At 45.3% G+C, this 25,700-nt stretch overlaps 1 protein-coding gene across 4 annotated transcripts in view; it reads left to right on the forward strand.

Annotated features, from left to right (window-relative positions):
- Positions 1-25,700, forward strand: part of Rbm20 (RNA binding motif protein 20) — a 181,785-nt gene that overhangs the window by 113,285 nt on the left and 42,800 nt on the right. For all 4 annotated transcript variants that reach the window (XM_046450427.2, XM_058581300.1, XM_058581301.1 and 1 more), the window contains 4 exons: positions 15,482-16,568; positions 18,044-18,105; positions 19,862-19,953; positions 20,271-20,359. In XM_046450427.2, coding sequence (XP_046306383.1) covers positions 15,482-16,568; positions 18,044-18,105; positions 19,862-19,953; positions 20,271-20,359 — 1,330 coding nt within the window. The remainder of the gene's footprint in view (positions 1-15,481; positions 16,569-18,043; positions 18,106-19,861; positions 19,954-20,270; positions 20,360-25,700) is intronic.

Consider the following 25,700-nt stretch of genomic DNA (forward strand, 5'->3'; position numbering starts at 1 on the left):
CACTAACTTGCGTAGGGCCTGGCTAAGTTGCTGAGGCTGACCTTGAACTTGTGGTCCTCCTGTCTCAACCTCCTGAATCACTGGGATGACAGGCATGTACCACCATGCCCAGCTCTTAAAAAAAAAAAAAAATTATTGAATAGTATGAAAGGTACATCAGAATTAGCTAAGAGATATTGATTGATTGCCCACTCTCTTTGCGACCTTCTGTGGACTTGTGAAGATTTTAGTGTTTATTCTTAAGGGTAATTTAGGACAAATGGTCACACTGTTTGGAATGTCAAAACAACTTGAGGGACACAAAGTAATAAAGAACAGATCGATTCTATTTCTTTGTAGACTGGTAATTCTTGGACTTTGCTTCACAATAGGGAGCTATTAAAAATCCCGATGCCCTGTTTGAATCGGACTCTTTGGAGGTATAACCCAAGCATTGATATTTTTTAAAACTCTCCAAGTATTTCTGAAGTCTCACCAACTTTGAGATCTAGTGATGTGGATAACTTTACCAAAAAGTATTGTGCCAGGTGTGGTGGGAGGCTGAAGCGGTAGGACCATAAGCTACAGCAACTTAGCAAGGCCCTAAACAACATGGTGAGATCTGTCTCAGAATAAAAAATAAAAAGGACTGGGGATGTGTCTCAGTGGTAAAGCACCTCTGGGTTCAATCCCCAGAGCCAAAAACAAAACAAATTTTTAAAAAGTCTTATAGGTTTGTTTTTTAGCTTAGGCTGTATAAGATGGATGTGGGAATGGACATTTCCCTAATGATGATGTCACTCAACTGAAGAATGTTTGACCTTCTGGAGGCTGACCCTCTGTCCTTTGCATTAGTGAACTAGGCATGAATGGAGTTATGCCTTTTTTCTGGTTCAACAAACCTGAACCAAGGATGCTGAGCCCATCAATCAACTAAGTTGCCTAAGGTTTTCTGAACCTTGAGTGTTTTTATTCAGGGAGGCCAGATGTTGCTAGAGATGTTTGAGTCTCACAGAGGAAGGTGGTCATAAGACTAATTACATGTGCCCTTGAAATAGTTTTGCAGTGTCTGCAACCTGCAAGGAAAGAGAAGCCCCCTCTTGGTGTACTGAGTGGCTAGGAGATGGAAGTAACTCATTAAAAATATAGATGTTACCAAAGTCTGTACAACTCACAATGGAGTCTTAGAGTTGAAAAGTTTTTCAAGAATGAGACAGACGTTATTACCCTGTATACATGTATGATTACACTGCTGGTGTGACTCAGCACCATGTACAGCCAGAGGAATCAGAAGTTATGTTCCATTTGTATAACATGTGTCAAAATGCATTCTACTGTTATGTATAACTAATTAGAACAAATAAAAGATGATTTAAAAAGATAGGGTGGGGCTGGGGATGTGGCTCAAGCGGTAGCGCGCTCGCCTGGCATGCGTGCGGCCCGGGTTCAATCCTCAGCACCACATACAAACAAAGATGTTGTGTCCGCCGAAAACTAAAAAATAAATATAAAAATTAAAAAATAAAATAAAATAAAATAAAAAGATAGGGTGGCTCAGTAGTTCACAAAATGCAGCATCAGTTGTTACCTGACTGGTTAGAAATGCAGAGCCTCAGGCCCCACCCCAGACCTCCGAGGTCAGAAACTGGGCATAAACCTCGCATCTGTGCACTCAGAAGTTCTCCTGGTGGCTTCCAAAGTTTGAGGGTCACTCTATCCCCTTGTGCATTTATAGTCACACAATTCACTTACATGGAGATTAAGTGCTTCTCCTTGAAATCACCTAGGATCAGAGGAAGGATGGAGCTAGAGACTAAGATCACTCAGTCCTGAAATCTATCTCTGTCCCCTGTACCTCTGTACCAGATCATCCTAACATCTCCAGGTGCCGTGAATAACTGCTTTAAGAAAACACTTGCTATCTTAAAATCCCAAAGCATAAAGAAACATTCAGTGTTGCCTCATCTGACCCTCCCATCTTACAGACGAGAAAACTAAGATCTACAGGGAAAACCAACCTTCCTAGGATGTCTAGTTGTTGATACCAGAGCCTCTGTAAGAAGTGGGACTACTTCAAACCAAAACAGTGCCCGCCCCCCCTCCTTTCACTAGCCTGACCTGCCTCTTCAGTTTCATATGGATCCCTACCTAGTATTTGGCTTTAATCACATCAGTTAAAATGCCCAGGTTAACTGTCAGGCAACTCTAAGAAAAAGAGCTGCTAGTTTGAGAATTACCACTCTTTGAAATTAACCTAAAATTGTATTTTGGTTTAAAATTGGCTTGAATTTGATAACCATCCTTATTCTCTTACTAGAAAAACCTCAGCAGGATACATTACTGAAAAGAAAATTGAGGATACAGGGACGATTCCTGGAGCATGTGTTTCCTCTCAGAATCATGTGGATTAGACACATTTGCTCAGATCACACACAGAAGTGGTCTTTTCTTCAGATTTGGTTAAAAGGGGAAAATGTGACAACAAGTCTGTTTATTGGATGTTTTAGAATTCTATACTTGATGTGGTTAGTGGTATTTACATATTTTGCCAGTGTTCAAAGACTGAATCTAATCCGTATTCTCAGCAAAGCTTCATCTTTCCACGCTTTGTAGCAGCACACAGGGAACATTTAGCCAGGAAGACAAATTGAGAATGATACACAACTGATATCTACGTACAAATGCACATTAAATAAGTGCGTACGTGGACAGAGATGCTTATTTGTTCTACACATCTACCATGTGCCAGGCCCTGATGTGGTGTAGAACATGTAGATTGTTTTCAAAAAATCATGGTCAGGAGGGTGGCACACGCCTGTGATCTCAATGGCTCGAGAGGCTGAAGCTGGTGGATTGCAACTTCAAAGGCAGCCTCAGCAAAAGCAAGGCACAAAGCAACTCGGTGAGACCCTGTCCATAAAAAAAAATACAAAACAGGGCTGGGAAGCTGTCTCAGTGTTCGAGTGCCTCTGAGTTCAGTCTCCGATACCTCAAAAAAAAAAAAAAAAAAAAAATCACAGGACAGAGGAGAGGTCAGGCAGGTAATTAAGTAGCTGATTATGTAAGAGTGTCAAGTTGAGCTGGCAGAACGGGAGGGGTTTCTGGAGCTCCTGCAGGGGGCCACTGGTGCACACTCCCAGGAGTCAGGGAAGGCTGCCTGCAGGAGGTGACTTGTGAGCTGCATTTTGAAGGATGGGGGTTCTCCTGGTGAAAGTGTGCAGAGAGGGACCAGTGCATACAAAGGCCTTAATGCCTGTGTGTGGTGTCTTCCATGGAGCAGTAGGGCCTATCAACCCTAAATCTTATTCATGTGTATAAACATTAGCCATTTGGCTTTTTAGAGAACTTTGTGTAGCAGTTATTCAATACACTTTCCTCAAAGCTCCTTTTTTCCATCTCAAAGATTCAGATGTTCCCCAGAAAAGTTTCTCAGTAGCAAATTCACCACATCCTATGTTACTCAGAAAATGGAAAGATCTGCTCTAACCCCAGAAGTCAAACCAGCTCCCTGGAATTTAACTTGCACAAAGCCAGGGACGTTCTGGCCAGCGTGGGTTTTCTGAAGAAACGTGTCTCGAGATAAACCGACTCCAGTTCTGAGTGGATCTGAATTCACTGCACTCTGAAAGCTCTGGGTCCTTCTGGAAGTGTCTTCAAAGAGGAGAAAATTTTACAGTGAGGAGCCGGGGTATTTTGTTCACTAAATCGTTATGGATGGAGTTAAGTGAGTTGTGCTGAACTGCCTGCCCAAGACGGCAGAGGGAGAGGAAATTACTGCCCGCTGGCTAGCCTCTAACAGACATCGAACCAAGCCATATGTATAACAATGTTTGCTTTAAAAGTATTCCTAGGAGCTTAAAAACATCTTGATTTTCGTGAACAATGGTAATTATTATTATCACTTGCCTTGCAGAGCACTGGCACATTATGCTAAGACCTTTACAACCATTCTGTACAGCAGTGATCAGGACAGACATTACTATCTCGTCTTCACTTGACAGATGAGGAAATTGAACCTTACAGTCCTCAGATTTCAAAGATGGAAGGGACCTTAGAGAGCCTTTCATCCAGCTTTCTCATTTTACAAAAATAATCCCTCCCTGAGATTCAGGAAGTCAACTGACCTACTGTCCCGAGGGGCTGCTATCATGGCTATAGGACCAGTACTTGGGTTTCTGATCTTGCTCACCAATTTTTCACTCCACTGTTTTCCTTGGGAGAATAAGAATTTGTTTCTTCAGGATAAATTTTGTTAAAACTAGTCCCACTGCTGTTTTATGAACCCACATGCATATAGGAAAAGTGTGTTGTTTTTATGATTTTTCTGTATGTAGGTAGATAGATGTATATGGTGGACATCACACCACACATGGATGTCTTTGGGGAGATGGGAGTGGAATTGGACTAGGCAGAGTTTCAATGGAGACTTCAACTTTATCTGTATAATTTAATTGTTTTGATAAAAAAAATCAGAGTCAAAAATGACAATGATGGCAGCATATGTTTGGGGTGATGAGTGATGAGTTTGTAGGTATTTGTTATACTCTTGCTATTTTTGAATATTTAAAGTAAATCCCCACCTCTAAAACCATAATTTTATAAAATATTTTAATATTTTAAGAAAGAAAGACAGTAATGAGGAAAGAAAAAGAAAAGAATTATGAGGTTCCTGGTGGTGAGGCTGACGTCAGACGTCTCTTTGCTCACAGTCTCTCTTGTTATGGCCTTGGCAGAACCTGTGCGTCGGATGCATTGTTTTGCATGTTTTGATTCTTCTAATAACTCTAGCAGGAGAGGCAGGCTCCCTCCTCTCAGTTATGAAACCACTGGCTGTCCCTTCGTGCCTGCCATCTCTCTGGCGCTGAGCATCACACTCTGCCTGATGAGAGGAATATGGAGTACCTGGGCGCAGCACCAATGTGGTTTTGGAAGCTCTGGTCAGCGAACGTGTAAACAGAGGAAATGCCACACAGTGAAAAGACCCTCAGCCATGTACCTGGCACTGTGACCTGATTAAGTAGCCAGTTATGAGAGACTCAGGGTTGCATGATCTCAGGTGGTTCATCCCACTTTTGGGGTCTCGGTCTCAACATAAATGGGAAATGGTCGTATTTGACTTAACTACCCATGTGGTGGTTCTGGAGATCAGAAAACTGACGAGATGAAAACACTTACTAACCCACCAACTGAAAAACACCCAACAAAAGAGAGATGGCAGGATTATTATTGCTGTTATGAATCATTCCAAAAGCTGTCATGGTGACATGAATCATCGTATGGTAATGTCGTGGCAAAGGCCCAAACCCGGGTTAGTAGCATTGACCCGGTAATCTCAAAATTAGTCACAGAGGCCCAGCCAGTGACGATCCAGCAGCACTATTGTTACCAGTGAAGAGGGTGCCATCAAAAAGCATGCCATCCACTCTCTCCCCAAAAGAAAAGAGCCCCCCCCCCTGCCCTGAGTGTTGTGGGTACATGTCCCACCATTAGCCACTGCATCATCCCTGAGAGGGAGGGGACCTGGGTCCAGGTCCTACTCCTCTATCCAAGGATGTGACTTGGGCTGACTCATGTATGACCCAAACTTCACTGGCTTTCACTTTTTCCTCTGTAGAATGAGTGGGTTCAATGAAATAATCTCTAATACCTTTCTTGCAGTCTGTGACAATTAGCCTGACTTTGAACGTTAGTCCCTCTGTGTTTATGGTCTTTGTGACCTGGCATGTAGGGACTACCCCTGAGATTCATATCTGCACCTACCTTCTGAGAGCCCCTACAGTAGAGCTGAGGATTCTTTCCCTTTCCATTAACACATCATAACCACATATTTATGGGGTCCGGTGTGATATTTCAATGCATTATAAATCATATGTATTGATCCAATAGGGGCAATTAGCATTGCCATCTCTTTATCACTTCTTTATGTCTGGGGATTCCAAGCTCCTCTCTTCTAGTTCTTCTTAAACTATTTAATAGATTATTGTGAACTAACCTACCGTGCTGTGGAAAGGCAGAGCCAGCACAGACCTGACCCAGAGCATGGCGCTTTCTTTGATTTGGCCACATGATAAAGGCGTACCAAACCCAGAAAACATTCTCTTGCCTGGCCGTGAACCCTCTCACCTGGATTATATTTTATATATTAGCTCAAGAGAATAAATGGAATATTTGTTACTCAGGTGGAAAAGTGAATGGAGTTAAACTGGGAGTGGATTTAAATTCCCCAATTGGTCTTCGGGAAGCTGTGGTGCATATTCCAGTATGTTTGGTGGGGTTGGCCTAGACACTGCCATATTCTAGGCCGTGGTTCTTGGCTTCTGCTTTTGAGTGGCTGAACATCACAAAAGGAAGAGCCAGTGGCTGAGTCTGCACAGGCTCGTACTACAGAACTTCAGCCATGTCCTGTTGCTGTTCCACAGCCCCTAGGTCTCCTGTTGACCGCTGGTCTGCTTCACAAAGCAGCTGTTTTGACTCTCTGTTTCCTTAAGCCCCAGCCCCAGTCCTGCTCTCTCCCCTCTCAGCAGTCCTCTGTCCCTGACTTTATTTTCTCTTCATGTTTACATTGCTTTTACATCCATCTCTGTCTCCAAGGAAGATTCATCTGCCTTGGCAGAGGGCATCTACAGCCCACCTGGGGGTAACAGCGATGAGGATGATGACTGGAATGGTAATGGCAATGACAATGACAACGGTCATAATAATAGTCGGAGCAGTGGTTGCTTACTGTGTCCTAGGAGCTGTGCTGGACAATTTGTGCACTCCTGTCTCTCAGCACTCACAGCGAGCCCATAGCTTAGATGTAGCCATCTGCCTTCTAACCATGATGACACCAAAGAGAAGGAATAGCCCACAGCCACCAGCTTTTCAGTAGCCAAGTAGAATTTGTGCCCAGGTTGTTACTAACTCTGAAATATGCTTTTGGCCTCTGGGCAATGTCCCTTCTCTTCCAGCTATGATGCACAGGAGAATCACATTGATATGGTGGGTACTCCATTAACATGACTGAATAGGTGTTAGTTCATTGTATCCTGAACCTTGCTGACTTTTATAGTCAGCTTTTGTACCACTATGATCAAAAGTCCCGGCAAGAACAATTAGAGGAGGAAAAGTTTATTTGGGGGCTCAGGTTATCAGAGGTCTCAGTGCAGAGAGAGCCAGCTCTATTCTCTGAGCCTGAGGTGAGGCAGAACATCATGGCAGAGGAAAGCAGCTCTGGACATGGCCACTAGGAATCAGAGAAGAGTATGTGTCCTACTCACAGGAACAAAGTCTATACCCCAAAGTCATGCCCCAAAGTGGATTAATGCACTGATTAGGTTAAGGCTCTCCTAGCCCAATACTTTGGCCTCTAAACTTTCTTGCATTGTCTCACATGTGAGATTTTTGGGGGACATCTCATATCTAAACCATAACAGTGGCAGTGAGTCTGTCTTCAAAAGTGTGAGTGGCAAGCAGAACATGACAGTCACTAGTATGGCAATATGTAAATCAATGGATGTGTAATTGATGTGATTCTGCAATCTGTATATGGGCTAAAAATGGGAGTTCATAACCCACTTGAAGCAAAGTGTGAAAGATGATATATCAAGAACTATGTAATGTTTTGAACAACCAACAATAAAAAAAAAAGTGTGAGTGGCAAATACCACTTCCTGTGTAGAGGGATATTTTCTGAAAGGAAAACATGTGTCTGATCACACAGAACAGGTCTTCTTTCCAATTGTCTTGCACAGAATGTTACACCCTACATCTTTGGCACCTAGCAGGCTATAGAGCACTCTGACAACTTTACTGCTATGATCTTATTCTATAAGAGAAGACTGTGGCTTCTTTTTATAAATGAGTACACCGAAGCTCAGAGAGGTAAAGACTCTTGCGCAGGGTCACATAGCTGACAAACAGGAATTTGAGGAGTTGAAACGAGAACCCAGGAAGCTTGATTCCAATCTGCTATTTGTTCAGGACAGCTCCCAGTCCCATAGGCACTGTATGACTCCCCTGTGTCCCAACTAAGAAGACCAGAGAACCATTGTATTTTTATTAATTGATTTTTTTTTCTCCTAGAGGATAACCAATGCAAAGCCAGTTCTTAGTTCAGCAAAAGTGACCTATTAGGTGTGGAGGGTGATTACGCCCCACCTCTTCCCCAGCTATGAGGACCAAGGCGCTGTTTCTCTTGCTCACAGGGGCACCTGTGTGTCCAGAACTGGAGCTTTGGGCCTGTGAAAGGCTGTCCCCAGCTGACACCCTTTCCTCCCACACTGTTTGCACCCTGGCCTGTGACCATGGGGTGGGGCTCTTATCTACAGGGCGGAGGAACATTCTGTTTCCTGAACCTTCAGGAAGCAGGGCACTCTGGTTGGCAGATGCTCATACCAAAGTTCCTGCCCTAGCTTCCCTTGGTCCTTGTAGTGAGTCCACTTCCCGGAGAGAGTGTCAGGGAACCTCGTGAGAGTCAGTGTGGGCCCTGCAGAGGAATTGGGGAGTTCGATGAAGGTGGTTGAAGTAGGTGGGCCTTCTTTTTGCATTATTCTTTCTGCTAAGCAAATGAAGGAAATGTATTGGTTCATGTGCAGAAGAGACCAGAATGGATCCAGGGGAAGGTGGCTCAAGGTGCTCCCAGGAGGCCACCCAGCAGCTGCCTGTACCCTGTATCCAGGCCAGGGTCTTCTCAACTGGCTCTATTCTCAGGCAGGCTCTCCTTAAGTGGAGGCTTAACAACTGATTGAGCAACCAGGCATGACAGAGTATCTTTTTCCTGATTCCTCCAATGAAATTTCAAGGAGCATCCATCCTTGAACTAACCACTTCTCCACTGTGGCCAGCAGGGTGTGGTACTCTGACTGCCTGGGTCTGAGATATGTTGCAAGGGGCTTACTATCCCCATTTTACAGATGAGAAAATTCTGAGGGCTAGAAGAATTCAGCAACTTTCCCCCAATCTCACATCCTGTAACAGGCAGATGGAGGCCCAGGTCTCTGACCACAGTTCACCCTCCAGCAGCCAATCACGGACGGACCCCTGACGCATGCTCACATCTGTAGCTGAGTTAACAAGCCCAGCATGTTGATAAGACTTTGTTCAGAGTTCAGGAACAGCCCTTGTATTGTTCTCTTTCCTTTGCTAAGTTTCTCTAAAACTTCTGAGGTATGAACCCCTTCCTCTGCGTCCTGTTGCCTTGAGCTTGCCTCGTCCCCCTTCACGTCCTGTCTCTCCTGTGGTATTGCAAAGGCTTCTCCTTCTCCATCTTGAGGTCTTGGCAACTTTGCATAGCTCAGGACAGACACTCAGTACATGTGGGCTGAACGGACAAACCCCTGAGCACCCTTTTGGCCATCCGATGGCTTCTCTGCCTGTATCTTGGACACTCTCCCTTCCTTTCAGAACAGAATGAAATGCATAACAAGAATTCTGCTGAGTTTTCAGCATTCTAACACAAACTGAAGACACTCTGCCCTCTCCTTGTGGCCAAATATGAATGCATCATTGCATCCCACCTGGGACTGCAAATAAAAAGCACAAGAGATTAGGGATCAATCAGGAACGCTATGGAGCGCAGACAGCTGCTGTGCCACTGTGCCTTCCTGCTGGACTCAGGAGGTTCACGTCCTTCCCACACAGTGGAATGAAACCCCTTGAAACAGTTTTCACCTGCATCTCCCAAACATTCCAGCATTCTCCTTTATGTTGTATTTTATCTTTAAAGCTCTTGAGAGAAATGCTGCTTTAATTTAAATATTTAAAAAAAAATCTTTCTAAGCAAATAGAGAACCAGGGTTTTTAAACTAATTATACTCTGTGAATTCTTTGTAAGAATTAATGGCTCAGAGAAATGAAAGCTCAGCCCTGGGGGCAGCCAGCCTTACCAGGCCCTGGCTGGATCAGTGCACCCACAGTGTGCTGTTTGTTGTACAAGCATGGATCAGCCTTGGGGTGGCTGTGAGATAGATATTCTCACTCCCTGCCTGGTGTCCAGCTTTGTAACTCACTGGGCTCTTCTCCTTCCTCCCCAGATCCCCGACCTGACTACATGACTGCAAATGTGAGGCTTAGAAGAGGAAAGGTGCATAGAATTGCCTCCCCGCCATACACCTTAGGCCAAGGGGCATCCCTGCTGTCATTGCCTCTGGAGCTTAGGGGGTTGTAGAAAGGACCAGCATCTTTGCATTTCCCCAGTACTCAGTGAGTGCCTTGCATATGGAAAGCACCCAGTTGTCTCTGAGTGGCAGGACAAACTACAAATCATTATGGATGGGTCTGATCATTTAGTGAGGAGAGAGAGAGTTCTGTGGCTTAGGCCTTTTAAAGGCAAAGCTATTCTCCTGAGTTGGATGACCTGGGTTCTCCTTAAGGTTCTGCTACTACCCAGTTATGTGGCTTGGGACAAACTGTTATCCCTCTGTGTTAATAAGGAGGTTCGATGAGCGGATCCCTAAGGGCCTGCAATTCTAAGCCTTCCCTAGTTGCAATGGCTCCAGCTGAATAAAGAAAATTGACTTTTAAAGGAAGACACCTCTGGGTTTTATCTGCTTGGGTAGAACTGGCTCCTGGATAAGTTCCCAGAAGGTCTTAGGATGCCCATGTAGGGGGTCTGTGCTTCCCAAGGCCCCTAAAGGGATCAGTTTGTACCCACCAGTTTCAGTCAGTGCCCACTCTTACCCCTGCCCTTCTGAGAGAAGCCTCTTTGGCATCTAAGTGTCTTTGGAGAGTGGATTAATTTCCTATTGCCACAGCAGTGTGCTGCCACATATATAGTGGCTTACAACAACCAAGTTAATTTTCTTACAGTTCTGGAAGTCAGAAGTCCAAAATTAGTCTTAGTGGACTAAAGTCAAGGGGTCATCAGGGCCAGTTCTTTCTGGAGGCTCCAGAGAAAACTCTGCTTCCTTGCTTTTTCTAGTTTCTAGAAGCTGCCCAGATTTCCTTGGCTCACAGCCCCTCCTCCACCTTCAAATCCAGCAGGGGATTTGAAGCATCCTCCCTGTTTTTGACCCCTGGTCTGGTTCTTATATCTTTTCTCTCTGATTCCAGTCTTCCTGCCTCTACCTTATAAGGACTAGGTGGTTACATAGGGCATTCCTGGATAGTTTCAGGCTAATCTTATCCCATTTTGAGATCCTTATTTTGATCACATCTGCAAAGTCCTCTTTACTATGTATGGTAACAGTCACAGGCTGTGGATTTAGAAAATGGACATCTTCAGTGGATCATAATTCAATTATCCCAGTCAATTTCAGAACCTAGACTTAGGGAGAAGAGTGTATTGAAACTCCGGTGCTGGAATGGGAAATTATAGATAGTCCCCTAGGTGGGTGACCATCTACTGACTTACATGCTTTAGCTGTACAACAGCAAAATCCATTTGCTCTCTGGGCATACTTAGATTCCCCTTTTTGAACTATTCAAGGGCCTTTATTCAGAGAAATGTGTACTCACATGAGATGTACACATCTCCTCAAAGCCACGGCCATTTCCTTCCTTCTTCCTTCTGTTCATGGAAGTCACTGAGTGCCCTCCCCGTGGGAGGTGGCGTGCTGGCAAAATCCAAGTTGTCTCCAACACATATCCTTTCTTTTGTGGAGCTTAATTTTTCTCACAAATGGGAAAGAATAACAAAGTCATTTTTATCTGGCTCTGAGATGTGTTTTGTACTTGTATTTGAGCGTGGGTGGGCCTGATGTTCTGGGAACTCACTTCAAACAAAACAGCAAAACGGTACATAAGTATCACTCTATATCACTAGATGCATTGAAATTTCAGGTTGTTAATCTTGCAAGCTAAGAATTTTAGGTTTTTGCCTTTCTTTTACTTTAATAGGATGATGAGTCTTTTCCTAATGAAGATTTTAGTTCAAAAGAGGTGTTTAGCTATGATTCATGTAAAATCACTTCTAGTGAAGGTTAAATATAGTTTGGGACAGTAGGTATTAGGTAAGCGAAGTGCTGGCTAGCCCTCTTGTTTTTTTATGCTGGATCTGAGTGGGTAAGTTCCTGCAACCTGGGCATACTCTGAAAAGCACTTCTCTCTGTGGCTGATGTACAAATGCCCAGCGTGGTCAGCCTTCCTGGTTGGGAACATAGCTCTTCCCCCCCGTGGCCTTCCAAAGGCAAAGAGGAATCTCCAGCAAGATCTCTCTTCAGCCCAGAATGCGAGTGGAGAAAACAGAGCTGACTTCTCTGGAAAAAACATAACCAACCTTGTCTTACTCTGGTCATGGAAACCAAATTGACACCTCATTATCGCCTTGTTAGTAAGGGCAGTCTGTGTGCTGGACAAACCTGGTAGGAAGAGTTGGCCCTATGAGGGCTGGGTTTTGAGTTAAGCTTAATTGCTCTTCTAAAGCTGAACTACCTAATGCTACCCAAGTCGAAATCTATCATCAGACTTGACCATCCTCTTCTTTTGTATTTTTGTAGTGCCTCCCCATTCCATTGCCGCCAAGATTTGTGCTGGGCCACACTGGAGTCCCTAGAGCTTGGCTACAACCAGGGCAACTCCACCTCCCTGAAAAAAAAGAAAAGGTCTATAACTACCCTTCACCTTGGCCTTCCCAGTATCTTAAAATGCCAGCTTGTTCTGCCCTTGGAGCTCAGCAGGTCTGCTAGCTGGGTGGCTCTTTAACAACTTCACAGCAAGTGTTTGATTTTTCACACAAATGGGAAAGAGTAACAAGATCATTTGTGTTAATCAGCTTTTTGTCACTGTGAAAAATACCTGAGAAAAACAACTTAAAGTAGGAAAGATTTATTTTGGCTCATGACTTCAGTCCATGGTCGACCAGCTTCATTGCTTTAGGCCCGAAGTGAGGCCTAAAGAACCCCAAGGCAGAAGGGTGTGGCAGAGGAAAGCAGCCTACTTCACAGTGGCCGGGAAGGGGAGAGGAGAGGAAGATGGAGGGGGAGAGGGAGCAGGGGAGAGAGTGCGTGTATGGCAGGGGACAAGAAATACCCTTCCAGGACATGCTCCCCAGTTACCTACTTCCTCCAACCAGGCCCCCCTCCCACAGCCTCCACTGCCTCCCAGGGGTCCATTTAGGTATCAGTGGATTAGTACAACGATGAGGTCAGAGCCCTCATGATCCATCACTTCCCAAAAGCCCTGACTCCGAACACTGCTGCATTGGGTACCACCAGGCCTTTGGGGAACACTTCACCTCCAAACGATAGCATCATTTTTATATGGCTCTGAGATGTATTTTGTACTTGCATTTGAATGTGGGTGTGTCTGATGTTCTGGGAACTCACTTCAAATAAGACAGGAAACAGCCGATGAGGGTGTATCAAAGGGACTACATACTTTAATTGCCTGATGCTTCTCTTCTTTTCAAAGCCTACATGCTCAACACCCATCCTCACCAAAGTGAATGTTTACTAAAGAGGCCATCTAATCCCTCCGAGCTGTAGGTTCTTGCCTTGCAAAATTGGGGTGAAAATGACCAAATGAGGTGACACAGGCTAAGCTCTGGCCACACCGTTGTGTCATAATAGATGTGATCAGTGTCTCCTATTCCCCTTCCTCCTCTCCACCTCCACACTGCCTCCAGTGCAAAGCGCAAACCTAAGCAGAAGCCGACTTCCACTCCAAAGCGGAAGAGGTACAACAGGCCTGTCTCCAAAGTGGGACAGTTGTGACATGCCACCACTTTCCACACATCTCCTCTTTTTCCCCACCTGAGCCTCTCTCTCCCTTTTTGCTCTCTCCCTTTGGACTTTTGTTGCACAGTGTCTGGGACAAAGGAGACTAAACTGTCCCAGCTGGGGATTTCCGCCCCACCTCCCATTCACGAGCATGCTGACTGCATGGCCTGCCCTGTCTGTGGCAGTCCTGATTTCAGATTCCACAGGCCTGTTCTTCCCATTCCGATGTCTTAGAAGTCCAGTTCATCAAATGTTGAACACATTTCTTGATTATACCCACTTCCCACAAGGGATCCTTAAGACCTCAGAGCCCTGACTCTGGTAACCACTCATCCCAGACTTTCTGGCAAAGTCTATCTCATTTCCAGACTAAGTGTCCTCATTTGGTCCACAAAACACCATAAGCAACCGACATAGATCACCTGAATGGCCCATGTCAGGCAGAACACCATTCCCTCCTTGCTGTCCCATAAGATTCCATGAGAGCTAACTCATGCCTACTACCCCGAATTTAGATTTTTCACTTGTAATTTTTGGGTTGTTGCTTATGTTAGTTGGTTTAAGAGCTGAGTTGTTATTCTGGGATGTGAAATGAGGACAAGGATGAAAATAAGTTTGGCAAAGATATACATACAGTTCACTCTGCGTGCAAATCTGAAACCTGCTTTTTTCACTTAACATTGGAGCATATGGATTTTCTCATGTCATTAAATGTTTTTTTTTTTTTTTTAATTTTTGTTTTTGTAACCGGTGACTTTACCTAAAAGATTCAAGATAGTGTTTATCATTAGCAATGATGGGCAGGGTGGGATGGGGAGAGCAAGGACCCAAGGGGGCTGGCTTTAGCATGCTGGAATGTTTTCTATATTAGGCTTGAAACTGAATAAACTTTTTTTTTTTTTGGTATTGAGGATTGAATCCAGAGGTATTTTACCTCTGAGCTAGATCCCCAGCCTTTATTTTAAAATTTTGAAAAAAATTTTAGACAGGATCTTGCTAAGTTACTGAGGCTGGCCTTGAACTTGCAATCCTCTTGTCTCAACCTCCAAGTCACTAGGGTTACAGGCATGTGCCATCCTGTTTGGCTGGATATACTTTTTTTTTAATGTCTTAAATTTTACATAATAATGTAGAAATTTAAATATCATTAGTAAATGATTACTTGATGTTTAATTATGTAGATATAATTTACTCAGATCAAATCCCATCTTCCCACTATTGGATGTTGGTTATTTTCAACTTGGAACTCTTAAAACAATATAATGTTAAATATCTTCAGATATTTTGTCTTAGAATAGATTTGTAGAATTGAATTTTGGGTATAAAATATGGGTGTGAGGAATTCATATTGCCAGACTACCTTTTACCAAAGCAGTATGAATTCAGACTAGTACTGACATTCTATCTATTCCATGTAACCTCTCCAGGGCTGGGAATGTAGCTCAGTGATTCAGTGATAGAGAGCACTTGCCTAGCATGCATGAGGTCCTAGGCTCAATCCCCAGTGCCAAAAAGAAAAGAAAAGAAAAAAGGTATCACTTCCACTTAATTTCTCCAGCACTGGTTCTATTTTTATTATCATCAATATTTTTAATGTTGGCTGTTTTGCAAGGTAATTTTTGTTTCTAATGGTTTCCATTTGTATTTCTAATTACCAGGGAGATGGCACGTTTTGTCATATAATTTTCCAGTGGCACTTGTGTCTTTTTAAAACTTGTAAGCCTAGGTGTTTTCAACTCATTTGTAAGTGGCACCCACATAGAAGGGTCTTCTTTATGGGGAGGGGGACCAAAGATAAGCAAAAACAGTCCCATGTCCCCTTCACTGAAGCCAGCTGTGCACCTAGACCTCTCGTCTTCCTGCAGTGCCGCCAAGCTCCTGGACAAGCAGCCCTTCTCTGTGCGAAATCCGAACCCTCTGCTACCTTCGCCTGCCAGTCTCCAGCTGGCCCAACTGCAGGCACAGCTCACCCTCCACCGGCTGAAGTTGGCACAGACAGCTGTCACCAACAATACTGCGGCCGCCACGGTGCTGAACCAAGTCCTCTCCAAAGTGGCCATGTCCCAGCCTCTCTTCAACCAGCTGAGGCATCCATCTGTGCTCGGTGCCCCCCACAGCCACACTGCAGTGCCCCAGCATGCTGCAGCCCTACCCAGCGCCCGGTTTCCCTCGAGTGCAATTGCTTTTTCACCCCCTAACCAGACACGAGGCCCAGGACCCTCTGTAAGCCTTCCCAGCCAGCCTCCCAGTGCCGTGGTGATGCATCCTTTCAGCGGGGTGATGCCTCAGACCCCTGCCCAGCCGGCAGTCATCTTGGGCATTGGCAAGGGGGGCACTGCTCCAGCCACCACGGGATTCTACGAGTATGGCAAAGCTAGCACTGGCCAGGCATACGGCTCTGAGACAGACGGTCAGCCCGGCTTCCTGCCAGCCTCAGCCTCTGCCTCAGGCAGTGTGACCTACGAAGGGCACTATGGCCATGCAGGACAAGATGGTCAACTTGCCTTTTCCAAAGATTTCTATGGACCCAATGCCCAAGGGTCCCACGTGGCAGGTGGATTTCCAGCTGAGCAAACTGGGGGCATGAAAGGCGAGGTAGGGGCCCTGCTGCAGGGTGCAAACAGCCAGTGGGAGAGCCCCCCTGGATTCTCTGGCCAGAACAAACCTGACCTTACAGCAGGTCCCAGCCTGTGGCCTCCACCGCCCAGCCAGCCCTATGAACTGTATGACCCCGAGGAACCCACCTCAGACAGGACCCCTCCCTCCTTCGGGGGTCGGCTCAACAACAGCAAGCAGGGTTTCAGCGGTGCCCGGAGGCGGGCCAAGGAGGAGCAGGCCATGCTGTCTGTGCGGCCCCTGCAGGCTCACGAGCTGAACGACTTCCACGGTGTGGCACCCCTTCACCTGCCGCACATCTGTACCATGTGTGACAAGAAGGTGTTTGACTTGAAGGTGAGTCATCCAGGGCAGGCTGGGAGCCACAGCTGGGAACCTACTCAGGCTCCCGGCCCCATCCAGCTGTGCCAGAAGGTGAACATTTGGGGTCTAGGGAACAGAACCTTGCCAGGACTCTTGATTAAGATGACAGGTATTAGAAACTAAACGAATTCACAAATGTGTCAGGGGCGTGGCCTTGCTTTAAGGCCAGTGAGAGATTCCTTGCCTCATTTATAGATGAGCAAGCTGAGACCCAAGGAGATGGAATGACCCCACCTGGGGTGCAGAGAAGGGCTCTGGGACTTGTCTCCTGCCTCCTTGTGGAGGGCTGTTCCTCTGTGTTGGGCCTAGAAGCCACTATTCCTCAAGTACAAGCATTGTATTGAGTTTGAAAGGAAAAGAAAATGTAGAAACTTGGAGTCATGGGCAGGGAGCAATTTTTAGGTGGGACTTAGACAAATTATTATAAGGGGCCTCAGCCTCATGACACCTTCCCACTGGTTTTAAGATGCTTTGAACTGCTATAAATAAAATCCCATTATAGTGTAATTATCCCCCCCCAAATTTATTGATGATGCAGTGATATATTCCAAAGCGATGATGATTGTAATAACTGACATATATTAAACCCTTTCTGTGTGCTGGGGTAACTCTATGAGGTATACCTGGGGTTATCTTCACTTCACAAACAAGAAAACTGAGGCACCGAGATGAAATGACGCACCTCAGACCTCCTATCTAGAAAGTGGCAGAGGAGAGATTCAAACGTGGCATGTAACTCAGTGGTGGGTCCTCGTTAGCATGTGTGAGGCCCTAGATTTGATCCCCAGCACTGCAGAAACCAAAACCAAAAACGTGTCTGACCCGCCCCTAGCCTGTGCCTCTTAGGTACTGGACTGTCCTGCCTCCAATTTCTCATTCAGTCATGGAATATAATGAAGTCCTTCCTTAGTGGGAGTCACATCACAGGGTGTTACTCACCTCTGCCTGGGTCAGATCATCCATGTGCGTCCCTGTGACTTGGTGGGACATGCCCTCTCACTTCCAGCTTAGGGAGGGAACTGGATAACTCTGGAGGTGCTCAAGGATTGTGTCTCTCATAATCCTTTTCTAAGGCCTTTTTACTGGTGAGTCCACTGGTCAGAATCTCCCAGTTGGCTACAGAATTGGGTGTGTTCTCTCTGCAAGATCAGAAGGAGCAGCAGGTGGGTCCCAGGGTCCAATGAAAGGGGATGAAGGAGTCTGACTGTGAAGTTTGGGTTACTGTCCAAGATGGGCATGGGATGTATGGACCAGGGGCCCCTGGAGTGAGGGCAGGGTGAGGAGGCAGAAGCAGGGGGGCGGAGGGAGGGAGAGGAAGATGTGCATGTGCAGGGTTGGACCAGCCTCTGGGAGCTCTGTGTTCCCTGCCTGATGATTACTCTGCACTCATCCTCTGCCTCCCTGTGATGCAATTCTACTTTAGTCATTTTTCTTTCCTTCTGGCCTAGGACTGGGAGCTGCATGTGAAGGGGAAGCTGCATGCTCAGAAATGCCTGGTCTTCTCTGAAAAGTAAGTGCTCTTCCAGAGATTGGATTCATGCATGCGCTCAACAAAATTTATAACACCCGTTGTCTGTTGTGCTCTGTGCTGGGTGCAAGGGAAACCACAGAGAACAAAATAGGCCAAGTCTCTGTCCACGAGGAGCTTACACTCAATGCAGAGGAGACACACAATGAAAAACTAGCATTCCTGGTGGTAAATGCTAAGCAGAAGGCAGCACTGGGGCAGGGTGGGAAATGTGTGTGCATTCACGTGGGCACTGAGGGCCTGGTCCTTGCATTTCAAAGAGGGCATTTGGAAGAGACTTCATTGAGGACACCTCAGGAGAGGATGGAATGAGCCTGGGGCTGTCTGGGGGAAACATATTCCTGGCAGACTGGACAGCAGGTTTGAAGGCCCTGCAGATGGTGTGGACCTGGGATACTAGACAACATCCAATGTGACCAGGGCAGAAAGACAGGGAGAGAAGACAGGGAAGTACCAAGGCCTGGGTCCAGAGCCCCCAGTCACTGTGAAGACTCAGTGCTGCTGTGTGATTGGAGCTATTGGACGGTTGAGCAAAGCAGTGATGTGCTCAGACTCCAGGACAGGTCCCTGACTGCCATGCTGAGAATAGACACTCAGCAGCCCAAGAAGATACCTAGAGACCAGTGGAGGTGGAGAAGAGAGGGTCTGGCCCAGGGGTGTAGAATAGACAACTGGGTTCTGTATTTTGAAATGGGCCCATTCATAAGATCTCCCCTTATTATTCGCAGCAGCCAGAATTCAAGAGCAGCTGGAACAAATGAATGAGTAACAAAATGTGGTCTGTGCACACGGTGGAATATTACTCAGCCTTAAAAAGAAAGGACATTCTGAAACATACCTCAGCATGCTTGAACTTTGAAGACATTGCACTGAAATAAGCCAATCAGAAAAGGACATGTACTGCGTAATTTCACTTGTGGGAGGCATTTAGAGAGGACAGACTCATAGAGACAGAAAACAGATGGTGGTTGCCAAGGTGTGGGAGGCTGAGAGTCAGTGTTTGGTGGACACAGAGTTTCTGTTTTGCAAGATGAAGAGTTCTAGAGATGGATGGCGGTGGTGGCCGCACAATAGTGTGGACGTGTTTTATGCCACTGACCCAGTATCTTCAAAATAGCGAAGATGGTCAATTTTATGTTGTGGTTTATCACAACTTAAAAATAATTTTAAAATTTACAATTCTGTGGCGTTTAGCACATTCATGAGGCTGTGCAGACATTACCACTATCTAGTTCCTAGATATCTTCATTCCCCCCCAAAGGAAGCCTCAAACCTGTTAAGTCTCTGCTATTCCCCTTTCCTTCCCCCACCTCCCAGAACCACCCGTCTGCTTTCTGTCTCTAAGGATTAGCCTCTCCTGGACATTTCAGGTAAATGGAATCCTATGTGACCTTTTGTGACTAGCTTTTTAAAACTTAACATAATATTTTGAAGCTTCATTCACACATAGACCTTTTCATGGCTGAACAATATTCCACTACATGTGTATGACATTTTGCTTAACCATTCATCTTTTGATGGTCATTTGGGTTGCTTCACAGAATATTATTACTGTGAATAATATTCACAGTATTCAGCATGTGCATACTGCTGCCATGAACAGTCGTGTACAAGTTTTTGTGTGAGGACCTGTTTTCAACTATTTAGGGTCTGTACCCAGGAGTGTAATTGCGGGGGCGTAAGGTAATTTTTCATTTAATTTATTGAGAAACTGGTTCACCTTCTCACCTCTCTCCAGTGCTGACATCCGGTGTGTACTGGCTTCGGCAGAGGGAGCGCTGTGTGGTTCCCCGACTGGCACAGCTGTTTACAGCCCTGCTAGAAATGAAGGTGAGCACAGCCCTACAGGTCACAGTTTGCAGTCAGCTACTGCAGGCTTGTTATGTCCTGTCTTTAAGAACCAGGACTTCTCTGATGCATCCTTCCTATGCATTTATAAAGCAAACAGATCCCAAGCCACTAGCATGCATCAGTATTCCCAGAGATATTTCATACTTACACGTATTGCTGATTACAACATGCCCAGAGATGTAATCATGCCAATCACTAATAAATGTGTTAAAAGGAAATTTTTAGTTTTCTCATCCCATGTATGTCCTTAGCATGACTCCAAAGTTTTCACCTGGTTTGTATCACTTATGATTTAGATTATGCCTCAAATCTTGGAACATCATACGCAGCCATTCCGGCAAGGCCATTTGCTCAGTCAAATCCTGCATTTCCTTCTGGGACAAATGTGAGTACAGAAGCCTTTTCTCCATTGTCATCCCCAAAGCATTTGCTTTACTTTCTGCTTCTGGGCTTAGTGGTGCAGAGGAGTCTGGGATGCGGCTGTGAGGATGAGGCTTTGTGTCCTTCAGAAAAGCATCCCTAGATGGAGCCAAGAGGTGCTGCCTTCAGTCCGGCTAGTATCGAAACATGCGTGAAGAAGCTGACAAAATTCTTCAAATCAAAGGCATTCACTGGCTCTCTAGCACTCAGCACTGGTTTAGAAAACAAAACGAAGTTTGAGCTTTTATTTATTTTTTTAATTCTAAAACCATTTCTGATGTTTTATTAAAGTAGGTCATTCCCTGTGTGAGGGTAATTCTGAAACTTGAGCCAAAAAGAGAGTTTTGGGCAGTAGGGAACACATACTAATTGTGTTTGCTGACCCCTTGGGGAAATGATTGGTGCCATCTAATGATTTTTGTTTTCTGTTTTTAGTTTTGTTCTCTCTGCATAACATGCATTTAGTACCTCAAATTCCTAAAGCTTCATCTTTCCTTTGCCCAACGGTTGTGACCCCCTTTCTTACACTACACTCCCTTTCTTACACTTCTTGCACACCTGCTGTGTGCAGCCTCCCACTCTGGCACATGGGACATGAGGCCAAACCGGTTACAAAGCAAAATGCGCCTGTGGCCGCACCCAGCTAGAGGGCGCCTGGCTCAGTGTTCTTCCCTCTGCCTGTGTTTTTCAATTTCTGTTGAGTGGAGCTGCAGCCTTTCTCTCTCCTTGTGCATAAGCTCTCTGCAGCCGCCCTCCACGTGCAGTCTCCTCCACATGTTGGGGCATTTGTGCAAAACAGGGAAAGAGCAGGCTGTGAAGTGTAGCTTCTAGACCCAGTGGGTGAGTGAGTAGGGAGGAGGGAGGTTCGTCACCACACACGAGGCCTGTCCGGACCCCAGAGTCTGTCTATTCAAGTCTGTTTTTGTGATGTTGTGTGGGAGAAGTGCTTTGAGATAGCACCTGTCTGGAAGCCCACATTTTCATGAAAGAGAATTTGATGGTTTCTTTCTGCATTCTCACCACTTAGAGCCAAGTCCAGGTCACTGGCAGCTTTGGGTCAGTCCCAGGAAAGTGAAATACTGGTGTGAGGTCCTTTGTCTTTAAGGACAGACCCCTAGCAACAGAACTTTATGTTCTGTGCCCTGACCCCCAGGGCACAGGGGGGTTTCCAGGCCCTATGTGTAACAGAGGCATCTGTGCCCACATCCTGCCCTGGGACTCCAACCCCAGGCACTGAGGTGGAGGGGACTGTAACTGAAATAGGAGGGCGGGACTGGGTGACAAATGGCCCAAGGGTCAGAGCTAGTACACAGACCACTTCTAGAGGTCTGGGCACAAGACAGAGAGTTGGCATCAACTGAGCCCCTTATAAAGAGAACTGGAGGGACCAAGGATGTAGCTCAGTAGAAGACAGAGCACTTGCATACAATGATTCCTCCCCCGTAAGTCCCCCATTCCCTCCCTCTCTCACCCCATAAGCTGCTTAGGAAGATCTGAGGCTACCTTGGGGGTGTCAGGGATTTCCCTAGTCTCAGCCAACCATGGAGCAAGATAAAGAGGCCAGTCATGTGGGGCATCCAGATTCTTCTGCACTGGGACAGCATTCCCAAGATGAACTCAGGCATTCGAAGGCATTTTCTATAAACTCCATGTAAGGGGAAAGCACTATTTGACTGGCTTTCTCATTATAAGTTCTCTGAAGTCTTGCTGGTCACTCGAGCCTTCCCAAGGACATCTGGGGGAGAGCGCAAAGGCTGCCCCAATCAGTTCCTGCTTTACCAATGGCTGATGTTCATTCACACCCTTCTGTTAGATTTTGGAGCCGTGTTAGCCATTTTTGGCAAATGGAATTGAAGGCACCCATATTTCTCTTTTGGAAAACCTGAAATGCAAATGTATTAACATGTGAAGACAAGTTGAGAAATGAAGAGCTGATTGATCAGTTACTGAAAAACATTTTTCAGGACTCCTTTAAGGAGCTGGAGAGTCCCACAGATAGATTATTGATTTTTTTTTTCTTTGTACAAATACTGATCTTCAAAGACAAGCAGGCATCAAAGGTTGACTCTGCTGTTACCAAAGGGTGCTCTGCCAGGCTCCAGTGAGTGCCGAGAGCCTCTTTTGCATACAAATTTATGATTTTCCTGCATACAAATGTTATGCTTATTGTGAAAATTCATACAGAAAATAAGGCCTTAACAAGGAGAGGGTAACCCCCCTCAGAGATCTCGAGAGGGCTTTGATGCTTTTCCCCCCACAGGCGTGTGCCAGGGTCTTCTGTTGAATTCCATTCACGTACATCTTTTCAGAAACATGTTTTGTTGGGTAAAATCAGGCATAGCCAGGAATTTGCCACTGTAGGATCACTATTGTCTGTGGTGCAAAGAGCCATTACTGCTTCTGAAGCGCCCTGTATTTAAGCAGGAGAACCAAGCCCCCCGGGGCTTTGGGATGGAGCCTGTAGAACATAGCTGAACTGCTCTGGATCTCAACTGACCCCAAAAACCATTGGCCACCACCACCACCACCCAGCTCTTCTGGCAACAGCTGGGCTAAATTTAAAAAACTTGCCTTGTCTCTGCTGGAGTCCAGACATTTCACTCCATGTTTATTTCTTGATGTTGTTGTTATTATTTGGTACTGGGGCTTTTTTTTTTTGAGTGCTTGACCACTGAGCCACATCCCCAGCCCTTTTATTTTTTTATTTTCAGATGGGGTCTCACCAAGTTGCTTAGTGCCTCACTAAGTTGCTGAGGCTGGCTTTGAACTTGAGATCTTGCCTCAGCCTCCCCAGTTGCTAGGATTACAGGCGTGTACCACTTTGCCTGACTCTCGGTGTTTATTTTTGACAGTGGAGTGATACTTGTGTGCTGTGTTTGCTGGTGGCAGGGTATTTGTGTCTGTCCCCAGTCCCTCCCACCTCACTCCAGGGTCTTCAGAGATGGGTGTTCCCTTTCACCTAAGCTGCCGCCATTTGACAGAGCAGAGGCTCCTGCTCTTTGGCCGCCTGAATAGTCATAAACAGCGTAATCAGGTTTCTGGAAGGGGCTGTTGGGGCCTTCTCGGGCTGTAAATAGTTTTCTTGCGCCTGCCTAAGGTGCATTTTGCCTGTAACTGTCTCCATAAAACCATCTTGCAGGTTTCACAGCCACCTTGGAGTTTATTTAGTGCAGGTGCTGTGAATGGGCCTCTCCAGCCTGGGATGAAACACATGGTTTTTATTATTTCTTTCTCACCAGTTCCCTGCACTCTGGGGACTTGTATAAAAAAGGAAACTGAGACTCAGGGAAACAAATGCTTGTGGAAGACCAAAAGGTTACATCATAGGTTATCCCTCAGACACTGGCTGTTTCTAGGACATCTGTCTGTCCTTCTGAGTTTATGGCTCAAAGTACTCTGGTCTCCTGACTTCTTGAGCCTCAGTAGTAGTAATTGATATGGCCTGTTCTACCTGCGCCCTGTCCCTGCCCTACCATCCCAGCTGACATGATTTCTGTCCCCTCAGCAGGGGACATTTTATGCATTTTTCAGCTACATGGGAGGCTAGGCAGGAAGATCGCAAGTTCTAGGCCAGCCTGAGCAACTGAGTGAGACCCTGTCTCAAAATGAAAAATAAAAAGGGCCGGGGATATAACTTGGTGGTAGAGCAACCCTGGGTTCAATCCCCTGTACTGCAAAAACAAACATAAATAACACAAGACGGGGATATGACACTTGTTCTCCTGTCTCTGTGAGTGGCCATCTTGTGAATAGCTTTTGTTTTTTGGGAAAGGAAGTAACACATGATGTAAAATAATATAATATAATAATAATAATAATAATAATAATTTCTGACATTAACAAATATGAAAAAACAGAAACTCCTTTTTTGCAGAGAAAACTATAGATGTCTTTTGCTATATCTACAGATAATTTTGGCTAATGTATGCATACATGTTTAATGAATAAAAGTCTATTTTTTTTGCAAAAGTAATGCCATATAATCTATCATGCAGTTTAGTGTTTTTTGCTTAACATGAGTTCTCATATTTGAATTGATTTCCAACACCTTCCCATATCAGAACATAGTCTTATTTTATAACATTTTATATTATGTGAATTTACCTTCATTCATCAATTCTGTGATTGATAGTTTTCAGTGAGACCTGAGTTTTATTCACAATCTGCCACTATTAATTTGACTGCAGATTAATTTCCTCATCTTCTCCTGGGCTTCCGTGTCCTCACATAGTTTGGGGTGTAGGCCAGACTACCTCCAGTTTAATCCCATGATTCCAAAGTTTACGGGGATAAAGTTGCCAGCATGTGAACCACCCAAGATCGCAGGCAGGTCTGGCACCAGTAAAAGTGAATTCACTCAAGTCAAAGCTAGTTTGCTCTATAAAATATTTGATAGTGTCAATAAAGACTTCCATGTTAAACTAAGATCTATAGCAATGCAATCCATGCCCATTTGCCATCTGCAATATTACCTTCAGAGTCGACATCATGAGGAGTAAACATTTGCCCTGTATCTGTCCTTAGGTGTGGTTAGCGCACAACTAGCAGAGGTCTGCAGACTCTGTGCTACATGCAATTAGGTCACACAAAGAGAGGAGGCTGAGGCGCACAAAAATCACTTACTGAAGATCGAATCTATACTCCCAAGTTCTAGGAAGCATGTTGAGAGACTTCTTTCACCTGACAGGCCTGTTGCCCTGAGCCACATCCTGATTGAAAGTTATTTGAACTGGGCCTCTTCTTTGAACTCATGTGCAAAGCCTGTTCCTACTTGCACCAAAGGGCATTGTAAGGTCTCAGAACCTTCGTATTCAAGTCTGTTTGCTTCTTTCACATTTCGCCTCGCTGTAAAAGATTTGTGGGTGAGTTGGGAGGTCTGGGCCCCAACCATCTGAACTATTAGAAGCAGCATCTGGTTTTAAATGAGCAACCCCAGTGAGCGAAAATGCATAGCCCAGGACTGTGATCCCAGGGGGGCATTCGAGGTTACTGCTGGCCTGCAGGCAGGCTGAAGGCTCTGCCAGCTGGGAAAGGATGATTTTCCCTCTAGGTTGGTAATGAGGGCTTTGGTTACAGCCCTGACACTTTAGCTCTCTTAGACATCTGACCTTGGGCTAGAGAGTTTCAAATGCACCTGTTGTCTTTGTGTCTCCTGGGAGCTCAGCAGGCAGAGAAAGCAGAGGACGTGAACTGAGCCTGGCAGTGCTCACACCAAAAATTCAAGATAGTGAAGTCTTCCCAGTCTCTTTAAATTCATCTGCTCATCTTTTAAAATTTATTTTTGATAACTTTCAAAATATTTTAAA

Source organism: Marmota monax, unplaced genomic scaffold (assembly GCF_021218885.2).
Source record: "Marmota monax isolate L192 unplaced genomic scaffold, Marmota_monax_Labrador192_F-V1.1 WCK01_AAM20220418_F8-fsc00004, whole genome shotgun sequence".
Classification (NCBI taxonomy): domain Eukaryota; kingdom Metazoa; phylum Chordata; class Mammalia; order Rodentia; family Sciuridae; genus Marmota; species Marmota monax.